This window comes from Myodes glareolus, chromosome 10, assembly GCF_982192425.1.
Source record: "Myodes glareolus chromosome 10, mMyoGla1.1, whole genome shotgun sequence".
Lineage (NCBI taxonomy): Eukaryota > Metazoa > Chordata > Mammalia > Rodentia > Cricetidae > Myodes > Myodes glareolus.
In genome coordinates this window covers 26,282,900-26,303,103 of record NC_142035.1, presented here as the reverse complement: position 1 = coordinate 26,303,103, position 20,204 = coordinate 26,282,900, and the positions used below count along the sequence as shown (strand labels likewise).

The 20,204-nt window shown below is 53.6% G+C and overlaps 1 protein-coding gene across 2 annotated transcripts; it reads right to left on the bottom strand.

Annotated features, from left to right (window-relative positions):
- Positions 1-984: 984 nt before the first annotated feature.
- Positions 985-9,252, bottom strand: Foxs1 (forkhead box S1). Of its 2 annotated transcripts, XM_048445574.3 has the most exons (3): positions 8,191-9,252; positions 6,556-6,681; positions 985-1,105 (listed from the first exon to the last, which is right to left on the bottom strand). In XM_048445574.3, the coding sequence occupies exons 1-2, from the start codon at positions 9,165-9,167 to the stop codon at positions 6,603-6,605; spliced, it is 1,056 nt and encodes a 351-aa protein (XP_048301531.1). In that variant the 5' UTR covers positions 9,168-9,252; the 3' UTR covers positions 985-1,105; positions 6,556-6,602. The 2 variants fall into 2 exon arrangements, with proteins under 2 accessions (XP_048301531.1, XP_048301532.1); XM_048445575.3 differs by lacking the exons at positions 985-1,105; positions 6,556-6,681 and having other exon boundaries at positions 7,936-9,248.
- Positions 9,253-20,204: the final 10,952 nt, after the last annotated feature.

Here is a 20,204-nt window from a genome sequence, read left to right as displayed (position 1 = left end):
ACAGCCCTTGCCTGTGATGCTACAGTCAGCCCTGCTTGCTACTCTCACTGGCCTCATCCGGGCCGCTCATGCAGGCGGGGGCCATTTGCTAGAGGGGCGGCCCAGCCAGAGTGGCAGAGGCAATAGTGACAAATGAACACCAGGGTCCCCAGCCTGCAGTGACCAGGATGAAAGTGTTGCGCCCTTTGTCAGATGGAAAAGCTGATTTCAGGACGGCTAGAGGCGGCAGGGAGCCAAACTCAGCATCCAGACTGATCAGGCAACGGTTTTGCTCTGGCTGCTGCCCTGCTACCCCTGGCTTGGGCTTTAGGTGTGTTCACAGACTGAGGCCTCAGAGATGTTGTCATACCTTTCCTGCCTCCATGAGTGCAGATTAGGCACCTCACACCTCCCCTCTGTCTTGTTCATGCACCAGCAGGTATCACATGGGGTGTGGGATCTGGGACTGGGGTGCAGTGGGGAAGAATCTAAGCCTGCCCTTAGCACTGGGAATTGAAAGGCTCAAAAACCTGTTTGGGGGTGTGAATGGCAGCTGTCCTAACAGCAGGGCCCCCAGGACCACACATTGCTGCCCACTGCCCATTGGTACCCTGCTGCCTCCCCCAACCCCAACCTCTGCCAGCTGGGCCTGGGTTGTCACTGAATGGTCCTCTTTGCCTCCCTGGCCCCACCCTGGCTGAGCATCGGGCCACACAGAACGATGATGAGATGATGAGGGATGAATCACCCCGAGCAGGGAGGGTAGGGGAGGGAATGAGGTTTAGCCTGAGCAGAGATGCAAGGTCTGGATCTGGTCAGGGAAACCGAGGCTACAACAGGCCCCTTACCAAAGACTTCAACAACACGACCTAGAACCCTGACTTCAAGTACAAGGCTTATTTATTTATTTATTTATTTATTTTGAGGCAGGAACTCTCTATATAGCTCTGGCTGTCCTGGAACTCAGTACATAGACCAGGCTGGCCTTGAACTCACAGAGACCCGCTTGCCTCTGCTCCTGAGTGTTGGGATTAAAGGTGTGCCCCACCACACACGGCTCTGATTCCGCCTCCATAACTTGCTCACAGCCTTAGCTCTTCTTTCTTCTTCAACTTCCAGGGTCGTCCTGACGGATGGGAGATAGGATGGGGGCTCATCTAAATGTCCCTGGGGAGGGACAGGTTCAGAGTGGAAAGATGACTTTGCCCAAGACCACACAACGAGTTTAGTATTTCCAGGGCAAGAAGCCCTCCAAGAATCACAGGCAGGGATGATCACGCTCCAACCCCAAATCTACCCTGCCTCCCTTCTTCTCCCAGAACTGTATTTGCATGAGTAATCAGACACCTATGGGCCTCCCAGGAGCTTGGAGGCGGAGCATATAGACTTAACAACATAGATGGGAGAATGGGGTTTTATAAGGACTTCCCCCCCTCCAAAGACAGGAAGGTTCACTGACTATTCTAGGTTGGCTTTGAACTCACAGAGATCCACCTGGCTGTACGCCACTGAGCCCAGCTTCCTTAGGGACTTACTCATCTCTCAGAACCTGCAGGGCAGCAGAGCCAGAGCCCTTGACCTGTTGCAGAGCTGAGTCTTCGGACTCTGGCCTCTCTGGAGCTGGGAACCCAAGCCCCATTGCTCTCAATAGAGGTCTATCCCTGGCTGCAGCTGGGAGAAGGATCTGCACCCTAGAGCTGCACCAAGGGGGGCCGGAGGCCACAGCTGACAGAGGATTCCCAAGGTGGAGCCAGACTTGAGTGTAGTCCACGGCCAGGACTCTGGGCCCGGAGCACTACCATCCCCAGGATGCCAGCTTATGAGCTTCCTGAACTCCAGGAAGAGCATACCCTGCTCCTCACAGTCCAGGGGCATGGCTGGTCCAGAATAGCATCCGTTTCAGCAACAGTGCAGTGACTGTCCCCTGTGTTACTGATACGTGTTCCTGCCTTGGGCTGGGCCTGGATACTCCTTTGGGCCAAGAAGGGTTAAGAGCTTCCAGTGGACCCTCCTCCTAGCTGGGCCCAGCCCAGAGAGTGTTCCTCCAAGGCCATTTCCTGCCTCTGGGCCTGGGCCAGGCCCACAGTGACCACCCCCTGGGTCTGGAAGCCACCGAGGCCACATCTGGTTTGGATTACACCAGCGCTGGTGACGTTGCCTTTTCCTGTCTGAGTCTAGTGGCCTTGAATTCCTCTGGCCACCTTGAACCCGAGCAGGCAGTGGTGGGAAAAGACACAGGCCCTCGCTTGGCCGCCCAGAGGGAGCAAGGCCGCCAGGGTTGTTCTGCGAGGTGGGGGGCTGGTTCCTGCCTGTGAGACAGCTCTGCACCTGCTTCTCTTCCTGCCCCCACCCTTGCCTCAAGAGGAAGCACCTCCTGAACCCTAACATTGTATTGAGAAAATCCATGTGTTAACCATCTAGCATTTCTCAGCTAAGGAAACTGAGGTGCAGGGTTTCCCAGTGGATCTTAGGCTGTGAGTCGAGCACTGTGGGTAAAGTTTCCTTGGGCCAGTTTCCAGGGAGGGCTCACAACCTCTGGGACCCCAGAGGAAGGGTAGGGGCTTGAGGAAGCTGGAAGAAAACTCAGGAGACCACAGGGACAGGAAGAAGTCACCAACCTGACACCTCATCTCTCTAGGAGTGACACTCCTGGTGAGGGCAAATGAACAGGGCTTTCTAGGGGAGTGGGGAGAGTGTGGGGGCGGGGCAGGTGAAGGAAGTACAGAAAGCCTGAAAGCAAACTTACCTGAGCACACTCTAGGAAGGTTTTGCATATGTTGAAGGAAATAATTTTGGGGGACAGGCTGAGCTGGGGTAGTGGAGCCACAGAAGAACTCTGAGCAGAGGAAGAGTATGGTAATATTCACGCGTTAGACTGCTATCCGCCCACAGGCAGCTGAGTAACTGGGAGAGACTGCGGCCAGGGAGAGCAGAGAAGGCTGTTCCCAGTGGCTTTAGCAGAGACAGCAGTGAATCCGGAGAACTCAGACACTCCAAGGGCAGTAATAGACGTGGAGTTCCGGGTTCAAATCTACCTACTTGCTCTCTTTGAGCCTCAGGCTCCTGTCTGTAAAACGGGGTGATGATAAAAGCTACTTCCTAAGGTCAGTGCCAAAATCCAGTGAGATGTCCAGGCAGAGCCTGGCGCAGGTTTCTCAGCCAGTGTCAGACTATTTCAGTGGTTGCAGTTACAAGGGACAGCAGTGACCAGACAAAGTCCCTGGTCTCAGGTAGCTATGAGGGGGCAAAGCACGCTGACCTTAGCCTGCACTGACTGGGGGAGAACGGGACAGTGGTCAGGGAGTGTTTATCTGAGGATGCTTGGTGGGGGCTGGGAGCGAGAAGAGAGCCCTGTGGAGGGTAGTGGAGGGCTGTGCAAGCAGAAGAAAGGGTGGCATGAAAGCTGGGTTCAGTCAGTGAAGGGAGAGACCTCAAATGCACGCCCTTACCTAGAAGCCCTAGGTGGTGCTGAGTGAGGCAGGGAGGCCCTGGGCTCCTTTGGGACAGCCCACTGAGGATGATGAACGGGTAGCCAAGGCGCCACGCACTTGGTGAGCATTCACCATATCCCTACTGTGTCTTAGTCACCTACTGTGAGGTAGAGAGAAGGAAAAGTGAACAGGGGCAGACACAGCCCTTACCCCCAAACCTGTGCTCTAAGGCGAAGAGGCGTAAGTGCAGACCCTACCACTGCGACCGCCTCACAGTGGGGCCGTGTGAAGGCAGCATGACGCTGCAGAAGAGGGAAGGTGAGGTACAGTTAGCTGGACTCAGGCTTTGGGGGCGTCCTTTGGGGTGGTGGGGAGCAATGACAGAAACTGTATGCAGCACGCCACCCTGCAAGGAGGGGACAGTCTTTGGAGAGCAGGCAGCGAGCACAGAGCTCTGGAAGTGGAGCAGCTCAGCGGAGCTGGCAGCCAGCAGGAGGGAGGACCAGCTGCTGCGTTCAGTGTGCTAAGTGACATTGGGCTACCTTGGGACCGGCCCAGAGGACAGTGACCTGGGGGCATCCCTGGCCTTCCTGGCTGAGGAGTGACTAATGGAGCCTCTGGTCTGTTTTTAGCTATGGGGCCACTTCCTTCTGCCTACCAACTCTCTCTGAGTCACCCAGTCAGTTACCAGCAGGGTGAGGACAGAGGCTCAGGAACGCAGAAGAGCCTCCACTGTGTGGCTTTGCTGTGTGTGTACTCAAAGGGTGGGGCTGAGAGACCTGGGCAGAGACTGGGGAGACCTCCGGTGTGGATACTTCTCAATTCTAATTTCATCTCTGTTGATCAAATTACACACGAGGATGCAGATGGGGTCCCACATGCCAGCCCTGGGCATCAAAAACAGCACCCCATTTTACAGAGGAGGAAACTGAGGCTCAGACAAGTACATCCACACAGCAAGAAATCAAAAAGACAGTATTGTTTGGTCCTGCCTCTACATTCTGTCCCCGTCTTCCACAGCAGTTAGACACTATCTTGGCAGGGGATACATCATGGTAAGGGGACATATCAGCCCCCAAAGACAGATTTATTTCACTTAAACTATCATTTATAGTGCAAGTCTGAGCACCTGGCCTAGATTTAAGCACTTTGCAAATGCTAACTTACAGAGTCCTCCCACCAGCCCCCCTGGGGGTGAAGGACAGCATTTGTATCCTTCTGAAGAACAGGGAAAGGAAGTGGCTTTTCTCAGGCCACCCAGCTGCGGCAGCAATGCAGGCAGCCTGGGTTGGGGGGTGATGGGAGCTTGGTCAGGAAAGATATACTGGGCCTGGATTCCTTGGTTCCTGCACTCCCCACAGGCAGATGTGCCAGGCCAACACAACCTCCCTCTGCGTTCTCATCCTTGTGGCAGCTGCAGGAAGCCGCCCTCTGGGGGAGAGGGTCTCTCACCAGCCAAATGCTGTCTGGGGGTGTGGGAAGGCATGAGTAACTTGTAACTCAGGCAGGGGAATGCCTTCAGCAGGGAAGGAAGCAGTGGGCGGGAGGCAGGCCTGTGATAAGCTCAGTGGAGGAGTCTGTGAGGGAGGTGGGCCCTTGGGGATGTGGTGGGGACCCCATCCGTGCCCTTCTGAAGGCAGATGGGCACTCTGACCTTGGACAGCCAGACCAAATGCCCGCAGGTAATGACAGTCCAGTAGGGCAGCTATATTTCGTTGGAACAGGCCCGTTCTGCTTCCTGGAATGCACATACCGCGAGAGGGTCAGCAGTCCCTGTCAACTGCATTCCACAGATCTGAGCTGACGTGATTAAGAACTCTGGAATAGTCTTAAATACTGATTCTACCATTTTAGGGTTTGATTTGGTCTCGGAAGCCAGCCTGCTCTAATTTTCTGAAGAGGAGTAGATGGTCCCCGGAATTGGGCCTGGAGACGGATAAGCCTCCATTGAAGGAGTCCCGGAGGCGTCAGATACCACATCTCTGCCCCTATGAGCTGCATGGGGTGGGTTAAGGAGACACCTCTGCTGTGCCTTGCTGTGTGAATCTGACCATCTGTATCAAGATGTTTTTATCTAGACCTAGATGAGGGCACTTACTGGCTCTACACCCTACCTCCCAATAGGGGCAGTCAGGCAAGAGGCAGAAGCATCTGTAAGCCACAGAAAGAATGTGAGGGCCGGATGCCCAGTGGTAAAGTCCCCACTGGGTACTGAGCAGAGGGTAGTGTGAGATCATGATGTCTAGGCCTCCTGACGAAGGGATGGGGCGTCTCCCAGGCTGTCCACCGGGCCAGATACTCCCCTGAGACTCACACGTCGAATCAGATGACCTATTTCATACCCTCTGGACAAAAAGAGTGAAACCAGGGCCCCGAGGATTGGTCCTGGTCCAAGATTGTATCCCAAGTAGGCTTAGACTAAGGTCCTACTTAGCTATTTGGAAATATCACCATTTCTTGACAGACAAGTAGTCTTGGGGGTTAAGGACAGAGGTGTGGTCATAGCTGAGTTTGACTGTCTCTCCCCCCTATCTTCACCCTCCCCCACATGTTTCCTAAGGACTGGGCATGCAAGACCTCAGCCTGGTTATGAGCTAGCTAATCCCTTGGGTGGAGACCAGTGGCATGGTGGTATGGGCAGTACCAACCAGAGAACCGAAGAGGAACCCAAGTCTCATTGTCACCCCAGCCCAAGCCCTGGAAGGAACAGAGGCTGAACATCCTGGGGAGGCTGGGTGCTTTCCCCAACCCTGCTGGTTTCTCATCTTCCTGCCAGGCTGAGAAGGGACTTGGGGTCACCAGGGCTCCAGAGGAATGCAAAGCAAGGAACAGTGCCCAACCGCGGCCTCCTTCCCTGACCCAGCTGAGAAAGAATCACCACTAGGGACTGTGTCTCCCCAGCATACCTACTCCCACACTCCACACTACTGACGCCACATCACATGAATGAGGGTCCCCTGCCTCTCCTCTGTGTCTGTAGTGAGGAGTCTGCACCCCTCACTACATAGGACCTTGCCTGCTACCTCCCCACCACAACAACCCACTGTTTTGCTGGTTGGAGTACAGCAGGCATGGTTGGGAGGAGAGAAATGGGAGGGGAGAAGGGGGCAGTCTCCTTTGCCCAGCTGATCAGGCATTTTCTCACCTCCTTCTAGTCATACCAAGCTTGCGCCCCTCAGCTCCCCCTCCACCTCAGTTCTGGAGTCTGTGGGAACCAGACAGTTCAGTCAGGCCAGCCAGCAGGACAACTTCCTCTGCAGCCCCAGGGGACCTGTGAAGGGAAGGGGGAGTCACAGAGGCTGAAGTCACTGGATAAGCTGCCCAGGGAAGGACTTGTGGAGGAGACTAGGCCACCTGACTAAGAAAGGGCAGCCACTGGGTGCCACCTTATGGGACATAAGGCCTCGTGGGCTCTCTGTAGAAGACAAAATAGGGCCACACTTTGTCCTCTCTGCCTCAGCCCATACCCAAGGCACAGTAGAGGAGACCAAGACTCAGGAAGCCTTTTGCTTCTGTTCTCTGAAGTGCTGGAGAGACAGTGAGGTCAAAAGTTCTTCTAGAGGGTATATGGGGATAGCCCTCCTTCCTGCTCTGTTCACGGCGAAGCTTGGAGCTCAGTTGCCTCTGCTCAATGTCTAGGACAGTCATGGGTCCCCACCCATGCCCCCACCCTCCAAGAAATATGTTCATGAGATGACTTAAGTGGGTAATGGTCCCTGAGTTTGATCCCTGGGACTGCCACAGTGGGAGCAGAGAATCAACTCCCACAAGTTGCCTCTGAGCCCTGTGTGCACACAAATACTCGCGTGTGTGCGCGCACACACACACACACACACACACACACACACATTGATGTAATATGATGTTGGCAAAAAATAATCAGGGACCCAGGAGAGGTTCCATTACTGTGGAGAGTTCAAATAAAGATCAAGTGCTGCCTTTAAACCCCGGATTCCCTGTCCGCAGGGTGAAGGGTGTCTTAACAGCCCCAGATTCAGAAAGGCTTAATTTCTCCTCTGGGGCCATCCTCTACTGTCCCCAGCCAGCTCTCTGCCCTGTACTTCCCTCAGTTTGTGTCAGAGCCACATAGACCTGGGTACCCTTGCTCCCTGCCAGTCCTTTGCCCTTCTCCTGGAGCTGGGGTGAGTTCTGAGCCTTGGAGTCTGCTATTGGAAATTGGGTTGATATTCCACAGAACCCAGACAAGACGACAGAAACAAGCCTAGGAGGGGATGGCAGCCGGCAAGATAAAGCTTCATAAAGAGAGCATCTAGCTACAGTTCAAGGGCCGAAGGCAGCCTCTTCCGCCAGCCTGGCTTTCCCATACTCTGTGGATCTTGGCTGCTTCTCCCCTCTGCTTGCCCTCATGCCCTACTTTCCCTTCCTGGGAAACTCCCCAAGAAAGTTCCCAGCAGGAGAAAGTCTCAAGCAGAACCTTTCCAGGCAGGTCCCCCTCCCATAGTGCACCCTCCCCCATACCACGTTGCCCACACACCCTTAGCCCCAGCCATTCAGCAGACAGACCTTCACCATTGCACTGGCTTTATTAGCCCTGAGAACCACAGAGAAAGTCTCGAGGGCCCCACTTCCCCTCATCCCAAGTATGTCAGGCGGCCCCGGGGACCTGGCTGACGACTGCTCACTTCTGCCTTCCGTTCCTCACGGTCCTTGGCCTGCCAGGGCTGGGTCCCTGAAGAGTGTCCTAGGTCCTATAGCTAGACTGAATCTGCTGAGAACAGTTGACAGAGGCCCTGCAGAGGGACCCGCGGCAGTCACTCACTCGAAGAAGAACATTCCTGGGGTCCGGTAAAGACAAGGAGGTAGCCCCAGAGGGTACCCAGAACCTCCCTGGATAGGGAAGTTTCCAGCCACCCAGGGTTCCTTGGAGTCAGCTGGCAGGGGCAGTGGGGCCCGGTGAGAGGCTGAAGGAGTCGAAGGTGCGGGGGTGGGAACTGCCGAGGCCAAGAGATGTTCAAGGCCGGGGTCAGTCCCCACACAGAAATTCAGCGCCTGCATCCTGCACTGGTAGCTGCTCCCCATGCCCTCAGGGGCCACACCAGATGTGGAGGCCTTGCTGAGACTCTCCGCTTCAGAGAAGGCAGCAGAAAAGCCGAATGCTGGGCATGGGGAGGGCGAGGTGAGCTCTCTTGGGCCTGCAGATTTGGGTGAGCACATCTCTTTGGGTCCAGTGGGCAACTGGGGCCTGGCATCACTGGTTGCTGGACATACGCTGGCTGGCAAAGACCCCATCAGACCGCCAAAGCTTAGGCCCTTGGGGTTTGGCACCTCTGGTGGGAATGGACACAACTTGCCGGTAGTGGTGTTGGGGGCGCCTGGGTCCGGGCTGGTGGTTCTGAGAGGCCTGGGGTCTGCCTTGATAGGACCCTTGGTGCCCTGGGCACCTGTGCGCTTGGTGAAGCGTCTGCGGCGGCGAAGGAAGCTGCCATGCTGGAACATGTCATGGCAGTCGGGGTCCAGGGTCCAGTAGCTGCCCTTGCCTGGCTTGCGGTCGTCGCGAGGTACCTTGACGAAGCACTCATTGAGGGACAGGTTATGGCGGATGCTGTTCTGCCAGCCTGGCCGGTTGTGCCGGTAAAAGGCGAAGCGGCCCATGATGTAGCCGTAGATGCCACTGAGGGTGGCCCGCTGACCCGGTGAACTCTGGATAGCCATGGCAATCAGGGCTATGTAGCTGTAAGGGGGCTTGGTGGGCTCTGCAGAAGGAGCCACGGGTCCTGACGATGGTGGCTGCTGCATGCTGACTGCAGAGCCAGGCAAAGCGTTCAGGGCTGGCGATCTGCATGGGCTGCCCAAGCCGTTAAAAGACCCACTGGCCCAGCCTCCCAGCCTAGAAAGGCAAAAAGAGGTGGGCCCACCACGCTGCCCTTCCCTCCTCTCTCACCGCCCTTGTCAAGTCTAAGGAGGCGGGCAAGAGAGGCCAGCAGTCGGAAGCTGTGAGCTTCTGCAGGGTGAAGAGGTGGGAGGGCAGAGTCAGGTCTCTGAAACTGAGAGAGACCGGTAGACACACACACACACACACACACACACACACACACACACACACACACACACACACACAGAGAGAGAGAGAGAGAGAGAGAGAGAGAGAGAGAGAGAGAGAGAGAGAGAGAAACCGAGAAATCAGACCTTTCGGAGAGGGACCATAGCATACAGAGAGACTGCCATCCACAGTAGCTGTAAAGAATGAAGAAAACTGGACACAGACAGAGGGACAGCAGAGACACAGGTGTGAGCAGAGGTGGGGCAGGGGCAAAGGGTGGAATCTAAGCAGTGTTCCTATGGAGTGGGACAAGTCACAGGGGCTTCTCAAGTACCCTAGTTCTGACTTTTCCTCTCCTCTGCCACCTTCTTTCTGCACTGTGGAGTGGAGCCGTTGGAGCCACACTGTTCCAGGTCCTGGTGTTTGGCCTGTGGACTCTGGAGGACTACAAGGACAGTGGGGAGGTTGCTCAGCACAGTTCCCCTGAGCCCTGGCGCCCTCTAGTGACTGGTGTGGGGAGGAGTACCTTCTGGGATGAGCTCTCAACCTCTCATCTCTAAAATGGAACTGCCATGTTGACACTGTCCAGGCGTAGTGAGGATGCAACAGGATTCCTTAGAAGCCACGGCCCTGGGAGAGTGCAGAGGAGGGGCTGGATGTCCCGTGAACTCAGGCTCCCCCAACCCTAGCTTGGAGCTGGGGTACAGCAAGGGTCAGCTTGTTTAGTGGGTCAGTGTTTTCTCTGCCCCTTCCCAAGCCAGCGGCCACCTGCAGTGGGCCTGGAGAGCTTATCCACCCACACCTCACACCTCACACCAAGCCCTCTGCAGAGCGCTTCACTGGTGGGGGTTCTGAAAGTCGCTTCCTGGGGTTGCGCATTTAGTGAATGATAAACCTGGTTTTTAGCTTAGCTGTTATGTAACTCCTTACCGTCGTCACATTTGTGAGGGTCAGGAGTGGGGGCAGTCCTAGGACCTCAGAACCCCAAGAGAGTAAAGACCATGCTCTTTTGGTCTGTCCCCCATATTCAGCACTGGGCACAGCAGCAACTCAATAGACATTCCTGAAATGGCTGGACCAAAAAAATGCAGTGAACTTCGGTCCTTTGCCAAATCACACCATTTTCTCCGCACAGAAGCGGCTCATCGGCTGGGGGTGTAGTTCAGAGGCAGAGCAAACGCTTAGCATGCGCAAGGCCCAGAGTTTGACTCCCAGCACTAAAAAATAAGAAAAAGAAGCAGAGGCACATTGACACATTGTTGAAAGGGATTTATTATATTGGCATCCATAATCAGAATCCGATAAGTCACCTCACTCACAAGGCAGGGGGAGGACAAAGAGGACATGGTGCTTGCTGAAAGGTTCCCCTGTCCTCAGAAGTCTAGCAATCTGTAAAGAACAGTGGGTCTGGGAAGAAGCCGGCCTATGGTTTTGGATTTTGCCTTAAAGCTGTGTTAATTTTTCCAAAGACAAGAGTTACACAGATACTGGTGTTTTAGCTACTGGTGTCCAAAGCACAGGATTTAAGTCAAGTGTTCTGTTTTGGGACTACCACCCAGTCCCCCTAAAATAGAAATGATGGGTGGGACAAAGGGCCCGAAACCCAGAGCACCGGGACTGTGGCTGTAGGAATCTCCTCCTCCTCCTTCTGGTTTTCCAAGCCAGGGTTTCTCTATGTAGCCCTGACTGTCCTGGAACTCACTTTGTAGACCAGGCTAGCCTCAAACTCACAGAGATTCGCCTACCTTTGCCTCCTGAGGGCTGGGATTAAAGGTGTGCGCCCAGCAAGGGCTCCTTTGCTTTTGGTTGGCCCTACACTAAACAGTTCTTCGGGGCTAATCTCTGGGAAGCAGTGCTTTAAAGCAGACCAGAAGAGCTTTATGGCAGGGTGAGTCTGGCTCTAAGGCATGAGCTGTAGTCATGTAGACATGCTGGACAAGTCATTTTGTCCTATATCTGCCTCAAATTCAAGGGGCCTCCAAATCAAGTTCTGGCTGACCTCTATGCCCAGCTGCCAGAGCTGCACAACAAGGCTCTCTCACCTTGGGGTAGAGGGCTGAAGATCTTGAACTTTGCTGTCCAGTGACCTAGGCAGAGAGCCCTACTGGTTCAGGGAGGGCAGGGTTGAGGGTGAGCCACTCACACCCCGGGTGGACTGCTTTTAGTAGTTGTGAGGGAGGGAGCATCCAATTTAAGAGTCATTCTGCTGTGTCACAAGATGGGGGGATGCCGCTAGGGGCGCTGGGGGTGCTGGGCTGGGGATCTTGTGAGGCCTCAAGGTACAGACGCTTCCAGGGCAGGAGGAGCTGGTGAGCCAAAGACTGGCTCCACCTGGGGCAGCATCTGGGTGGGAGTCAAGTGCATTTGTGAGTCACACAGACCAGATAGTTGTATAGACTTGGGGGGGCTGTGGATAAGGGGGAGCTCGGTCTCGGGAGCATCAGTGAGAGGCCATTTGGAAGGGGTTGGAGAGAGGGGGTGACTCACACAAGCCGTGATGAGCCTCTCCTCTAGCTGGTCTGGAGGACCTGGGTACCCTCACCAAAACACAGGCTGATCTGGTATTTAGGCTTGGGTTGGCCGTCCTATCGGTGCGCTCACAGCTCTGCAGGGGCAGAGACTATGAGAGCGGGAACGAGAATTTTGCATGCCACGTGGTGCCCACTTTGTGTTCATATCCAACACCTACATTCCCTGTGCGCCTATGCCCTGTGTCCACTTCCATGCCCCATTCCCATCTACTCCAGGATTGTCTACCCCATGCTCCAGTGTCTATGTCCCTTGCCTCCTACCCCTATATGATCACTTCATGCCTTTGTGCCCATCCCTTGCCCATTGCTATTCGCCGATGCCTGTCTTGTGCCCACTGTCCCTAATGCCCACTTTAAACACCTGCCCAAGTCCTGTGCCCTGTCTCACCTCCAAAGGTGCCGCCTATAGGCCTACAGGAATCTGCCCCTGGTCCTGATGCCCACATTCTTTCTCATTCTTGGTGCCTCTGTGTGGTGTCTTGTTTCCCAGCTATGACCACGGGCCATGATCGTGAGTGAGCACTCTTCACTGTCCAGGCCACTGTGCCTGTGCCACACTATGGGCACTTGCCCCATAGGAAGCAACATGTCCAGCAGCTGGCAAATGCACCCATGCTCCAGTTAGACCGTACCAACATGCTGCCTGGGTACAGACGCTGGGCAAACTCATCCTGGGTGCCACCCACAGGAGCACTCCGGGCTCCAAATGTCACAGAAGAGGCTGCAGGCGGAAGAGAATTTGCTTGAAGTTAGCGCACACCCCCAGCAGGTGGCGGCAGCTGTCCCCTCTGGGTCACATCGTAGGAACTTTTGCCACTTTCTCTTTCTCAGTCAGCAACTTTGTTACAGAAGTCTGGCAGTAGGAATCACAATAGATCCCACTGGGAACTCATTTGGTACAGTGTTCCCCTTGTGTGCCTGAGGCCCTGGGTTTCATCCCCAGAACTGCAGACAACCAGGTGAGGTCTCAACTCGACACAAAGAACCACAGGCAACTAAGGAATGCTGAGAGCTGGAGAAATAGTCTTCCCAGGGAAGAGCACACCAATTAATTATCCAAAAAATGCTAAGTCCTGAAAACATATACTTACAAGTATACATTTATAGACCGAGCAAGTTGTACTTACGTATTTAGGAACACACACACCAGCACCACCAGCATAACTGGCACCACCAACACAAGCACCACTACCATCACCAGCACCGGCACCACCACTACCACTAGGACCACCACCAGTACCACCACCACCTCCACCAGCACCACCACCAGCACCAGCACCACCTCCACCAGCCCCATCACCAGCCCCATCACCACCACCACCTCCACCAGCCCCATCACCAGCCCCATCACCACCACCACCTCCACCAGCCCCATCACCAGCCCCATCACCACCACCACCTCCACCACCACCAGTACCACCACCACCTCCACCAGCACCACCACCAGCACCAGCACCACCTCCACCAGCCCCATCACCAGCCCCATCACCACCACCACCTCTACCAGCACCACCACCACCTCCACCAGTAGCACCGCCAGCATCAGCACCACCACCACCAGCAACAACAACAAAGAAAAAGGAGGCCATGAATTTGAAAGAGAACAAGATGGGGTGCGTGGAACTGGGTTTGAAGGGAGGAAAGGGAAGAGGAAAATGATGTAATTATAATTTTTAAAAATCATTAAAAACAATAAGATAAACTTACACGAGAACCAGATATGATGGCACACAGTTGTGATCCCAGTACATGGGAGGTGGAAGCAGGAAGATCAGAAGGTCAAGACTGTCCTCTGCCACCTATCAAGTATAGGCCAGCCTGGGCCGTTCCAGCCCCTCTCTCAACAAACAACCAAAGCCAATAAACTAAATAAACCCCAAATCAAACAACTGTTCTAGTTTAGTGCTAAGGGCATCGGGAGGCCTGACCTGTGGTCTGGGATTCCAGGAGCTTCTTTAAGTAGTGGGGTTTTTTTAAGGTTTATTTTTAATTTATGTTTGTGCATGTGTGCTAAGTCTGTAGGAGATGATAGAGGCCAGAAGAGCCAGTCGCATGCCCTAGAACTAAAGCTACAGGTGGTTGTGAGCCATACCGGATATGGCTGTTGGGTACCAAACTCCTACCCTCTGGAAGAGCCAGAGAGCTGTTTAAGACTGAGCCCTCTCTACAGCCCTACCAGAAGAGGTTGCAATGGCGGCAGACATAGTAATAAGATCAACAATTCTACAGCTCTCTTCCAATAGGAGTGGCAACTCTCCTGAAGGTTCTGGGCTTTTGCACCAGGTCCTCAGAACCTGTGCTCCCCTGCCGCTGGGCAGCTATGACTTGCTAGTAACAAACTGTGTGAGCTCAGGTAAGGGTAGGTGGTGTCTGATGGCAAAAGGGATAATGCTGTTTCTGTCACACAAATTGTGGGAATGCTTCGGAGGACGCCTGGCATCAGTCGGGGCCTCAAGCATTAGCTCGGTGACTTTGGCCTGTTCGCACTGGGTGCTTTGGCTAAGAGATGCAGGATAGTTAGTTGTTTCTACCCCCAGGTCCTCTCTAGTTTGGCAGCTGGTCAGATGGGAGCACCTTTAGCATCCTTACCAGGGTCTCTGAACTTCTCAGAGGTTGTTGAGCTTCAAGAGTATCTGGGGTTCCATGCCTGATACCCTGGGAAGAAGGGTAAACAGTCAGAAACCAGTTCACCTGGGATCCTCAAACCCCAGATCCAGGCCAGAGAGGAGACAAGAGTGGGTTCTGAGACTAAGCCCTTACTGTAGTCAGGCAAAGGGCCTGGCATAGGGAGGCTCCCGGCATCCTACAGGGACACTCCTTGTCTTTTTTTTTTTTCTTTCACTAATCTGAAGCTATTGGAGAGGACCAGCAGTGAAGAAGACAGATGGGGAGACCAAGGCCCAGAGAAGTTGCTAGGCTGGCTGTCTCCACCTGAGCAGAGAGAATAGAACACTGGGCAATCTGAAGGCCTACTAAGGTTATTGGGATATGTAAGTTTCAGAACTTAAGACCCTTCCACTTCGAGGGTAAAGACAGAGTTGATGTGGGGGTCGGAGGGGACAGATTCAGATGCTGGGGAGGGACATCCTGGAATGAAGGGTCTGGAGGATGGTTTAGTTGTGGTCACAGGTAGACAGGATGCTGAGGAGGCATTAGGGACACAGGATGGGAGGTGAGGACATAACAGCGAGCCACAGATAATGGAGAGGCATTCACAGGGATGGCAGATAAGCAGACAGCAAAAAGGAGGCATGCAGATTTGGAGAGGGACCAGTAAGGGGTCTGGATCTGGAGGGGCAAGTGGGGCAGGGGGATGGACCTGTGGGTGATAGCAGGGTGGTGGGTGTGACCAGAAGCAAACAGAATGATGGGACTCCAGGCAGGGCAGGTAATGGGGACAGATGGAGTCAGGCTGATGGAGGGCACAAGCGAATTGCTAGAGACGGTGGGGCTACTTTCAGGCTTGGCTAAGATATGCCTGAGCTGACCAGGCTGATGGGGCTGAGAGGACACACACTGACCTGGTCTGTGCTGCAGGCTTGCTCACTCGCTTTCTTCAGGGGCTCCTGGAAAATGCCCTCTGCCTCACAGAAGCCTGGTCATTGTATCAAGGATGGCCAGCTATTCCCTGGTCCCCCAAAAGCCTTGCAATGGAGGGGAGCGGGTGGAGAGAAGGGATGGGGAACTGGGATTAGTATGTGAAAAAAAATTTAAAAAGAGGGGAAAGAAAACAACAACAACAACAACCAAGAATACCCTTAAAATACCTGAGAAAACTGAACAGCTTGTGAAGCCTAACTGGCCATGACCTCCGTGGGCTTGAATCCATTTCCTCCATTAAAGAGATGCTCTAATAAAAATGTGGCCTTGTCATAGACACGTGTCTGTCTGAGAGCTAAAGTGAAGGTGCTGCTTCTTTATTCATGCTTAACTCACAGGACACAATTCTTTGTCAAGAGCTGGGGTCCGGTGGGTGCAGCTCAGTGGCAACACCCAGATCTAGCATGCCCATGGCCCTGGGTTCAACCCCTCAGCACCACCAGAATAAAACCCAGCCAACCTAATTTTTTCCCCCATTATCTGCATGCCCGAAACTGGCTGTTTTGAGAAGCATTTAAAAACTCTCTCAAACCTCTCCCCTGAGCCACGAATAGCCAACTGCTCATCAAGCCTACTGTCACCCTAAAAACCCAGCTCCGCTCTCCTGAGCGGCACCCCGCTTCATTAACTCCTCCTTCCCAGCTTCCTCAACCCCTTCTGCTTGCAGAGTGTTGATTTAGGGGTTATACATACATTATATCTGTCGGGGAAATGTGCAGATATGGAATCCATGTGGTGGGGAGAGGCGAAGAGAGATTAAGGAAGAAGAGACACTTGAAGTGAAGGCCAATCATGATTATCTCTGAAGGTAAAGCTTTATCCACGAGTGCTGGGAGAGAGGGAGGGTTGAAGTGAAGGTCGTGTGTGCCCTGGTGGGTGGAGAGGCAGGCAGCCACCAAGATGCCCCAGAACACTCTTCTCTGAATAGAAGTATGTCAAGTTTAAGGGGCAGGCCACCCATTCAACACTTATTGGATGGTGACTGAACTCCGGGCTCTGTGCTCAATGTCGCCACCCTCAGGCAGATCCTGGTGTGGCAGGAGGAGATGACAGGCTCATTCTAGGATCCTGGGGGAGAGCAGAGGGATGACGTGGGAAAATCAATGAGCCAGAGCTTAGTAAGTGAGTTAAATCAACGGGTGCACCCGGGAAAGCTGTCTCCAGCAAGAAATGGCTAAGCAGGGGAGCAGCTGGGGAAGGTGGAAGGAAGAAGAAGCAATGTAGGCAGGGAGAGTACCGTGTGGGAGGCTGTAATGGTGAGATGAGAGAGAGGAAGCATTTAGAAACGGAAAGAAAGGAGAGAGAGAGAGAGAGAGAGAGAGAGAGAGAGAGAGAGAGAGAGAGAGAGAGGCCAGAGATAAGGCGGGGAGGGGGTTACTTCCTGCGCCCTCAGGGGAGGAGGGGCCTACAGCACCTGGACAGTGAGGAGCCATAGATGACCCTGAAGAACCTTCTGAGGGCTTGAGGGGATTGCTGAGGGTCAAGAGAAGCCTCCCCCCCGTCATGTGTGTGTGTCTATAGTGACCTAGAGAGAGATGCTGGACATAGATGGGCAGGAGGAGCACGGAGGTCTTGTAACTAGAGTGAGATTCTGGAGACCCAGTGAGACCATCTGGAGTAAGATGGGTTCACCAGGTGCAGGGACCATCTTGGGGAAGACTAGGATGCTTCCTTCTTTGAATTCGGCAGCTAGTGACTTTATTATCAGGAGAGACAGAAGGCAGGTGGAGTTAATAGGGGGACACTAAGTGTCTCGGGAGAGGGGAGCTGGAGATGACTTGGGTGCTGTGGTGAGGACAGTGTCCTGGATGCTGCGGCTCAGGGGAGAGACTTCAGAGAGTTTTAACTGCCTCTTCAAAGCAGCCAATTTCAGAAAGTTTGTGATACCTGAGCAAGGGGCTTTCCTGCAGGAGGGTCCTGAAAAGATGGCTCTCAAGATGCTGACGTTGGCCATTTGGGGTGAGAGTTCCAAGAGGGGGTGCTTTCTGATTTCTCTGTGGGGTGGGAGGAAAGACCTCCAAAGAATGGAGAGGTCACAGGCAGTGACAGGCTAACGTTATTTTAAGAGGGTGTCAAAAGCTCTCCTGTGTATATCGGGGAACACTACACTCAGCCTTGAGACCATGTAGACGGTCCAAGGTCACAGTTTATGGGCCGGTGCCTACGCTCCAGCAGGGTGCTGAAGCTTTGTGAGTTCATGCCTGCCTGGCCAGGCTTTTCCAGGACCCTGCTCCTTACCCAGAAAAACCTCTGCATCCTGCTGTGTCTGGTAGGTCGCCGCTGAGCTGTGACCTTCCAGGCAATGCGGAAGAGAGTCTTGCCCACATCTTCCCAGCACAACCCTTCCTAGCATCAACTTTCTGTCTGTACCACCAACCAGTCCTGGAGACAAAAAGGACCCATGGTTTCTGCCATAGATTTCCCATTGACAGTCTCTTTCCTAGGCCAAACGCTAGGGATGGTGCGCTGGCTATGTGAACATCGGGGAATTGGGGAATTACCAAGTCACCTGGATGGAATATGGACCCTAAGAAAGTGAAAGTCGGCTTGGTAAAGTTTCTCATTCTCTTCAGTTCCTCTACCCCAAGGCCCTTGCCTTCCACCACGCCTGTGGCTGACTATCCTGGAGCACCGGGGACAAGAATGAGTGCAACGGGGTCGGGGTGGGGTTAGGGGTGATGGTTGTGAGTGTAGGTAGGTGAGGGGTAGAGAAAATCTTCAGCAAAGGAGTGATCTTGCTCTCTCCCAGCACCTACGCTCTGCTTCTCTTAGACCACCTGTAAACGGCCTATTTTTGTTTCGTTTTTTTTCTGAGACATCTTGCTATGTTACACACTGGTCTCTGATTCCTGAATTTCAGCATCCTCCAGCCTCAGCACCTTCTACACAGTGGTGCCACACAAGGCCTACCTGTCAGTCTTTCCCCAGGACCTGCATTGTGGAAGTTGGAAAAGGAAAATGCTTCTCAAACCTATTCTTGTCACAACGGGAGGCGATGACTGGCTTCCAAGGCACACAGGTGACCTCCATGCAACCTTAGAGAAGCCCAGGGACCAGGATGCTAAGTCAGCTTCGCATTCTCATTTCCATGTAGGCACTCCATGGACTGTACTTTTCTCCTCACGTTTTGGAATTGCCTACTAAGTGGCTGCTCATCCTCCTGCTGGCCTGGCTGAATCCTTCCCCAGTGGGTCTTCAATAACTTATGGCTATGTTAGGAAGCTCTATGGCACCACCAGGGAAGGCCAGGATCCAGGGCTCTGTGTCTGTGCCCCTTGCCACCTCCTGAGAACTACATCTAGAATTTGCAGGTTCTTAGTGGGGTCCAAGATTCTCTGAGATTGTATGGGAACATTTTCACATTGATATATTTTGGGGATTGCTGTCTTTCAGAAGGGGGAAGAGGTTGAAACAGGGCCTTACTATTTAGCACAGGCTAGTTTTGAATAAAAATCCTTATGCCCCTGTCTCCTGAGTATTGGATTGTAGACATGCACCACCACACCCAGTTCTAGAATTTCCCTTTTATTATCAAGAAATCTTTGCAGTATGAAGGAAGCTGAGTAGTTCAGCTGCCCCAGCCCTTGCTGTGTATGTGGCAGAACCAAGGCTTTGAAAGAAAGAGAAGATTCCTAGTGCAGTGGCTAGTCCAGTATGGACAGAGTTGGGGAGTGAGGTCTCCCCTTCGCAAGCACCTGTGGGAGGCTGTTCTTACTCCTCCTCCTCCTCTTGGTCCCACATGCCAGCAGCTGTCACGTGACACTTATGCAGCCTCAGTCCACTTCAGACCTGTGAACTCTAGAGGGGCACAAAGCATTTCACGGGATTAACATGAGTAGAAATTAGTTGTCCTTTTATATCGGTGAGGGGTTGGCTCCAGGACCCCACTGAATGACGGAATGCATGGCAAATCCCTTAAACCAAGTGGTGGGCTATTTACGTGGAACCTGCGCGAATCCTCTGCCATATTTTAAACTCTAGAAAGCCTACTCAGGAGCAAATGCTGGGAGGCTGTCAGACCGTTTAGGAAATCATGACAAGGGAAAAGTCTGCAGCTGTGTAGTAGAGGTGAGCTAGTTTTCCTAACTAGCCTCCAGCTGAGGCTGGAGTTTTAGAAGCCAGCCTGAGGTGTCCTGTCCATCCAAGCAGCCTCCTGTGTGTCAGAGGAGCCCTTTCGATTTCTAGATCACAGAGGGTAAATGATAGGAGGCTGAGGCCTGCAACCAGATGCCCAAATTCACATCCTAGCCCCATCTCTTGCTCATGACCCGGGGCACCAGCCTCCATTTTCTCTTCTGATAGATGGGGCAGCTGTTAGGGTGGGTGAGGACCAGCTGAGCTGTAGCGTTCAGGACAGCGACGGTGTCCTAGGGGAGAGCACTGCACTGTGGAGCCCGTGTGTAGAGGTGATACTCCAGCCAGGGAGCCTCTGGAAGGGTCTGGAACACTATACCAAAGGGCTTGGTTTTGTCTGTGGGTGATGGGACCACGTTATTGTTTCAAAGAGGGAATGACACTGTCCGGGACAGAAGGGCTAGAAGCCAGATGGATTGTGGTGCCACCGGCCAATTAGGAGGATGCAGGCTCCCTGTTCTCTGGGGAGCCCGGTCACCCTTTCTCTTCACAAAGCCCTAACTCTGGGCCTTTTCAGTTAACCACTTC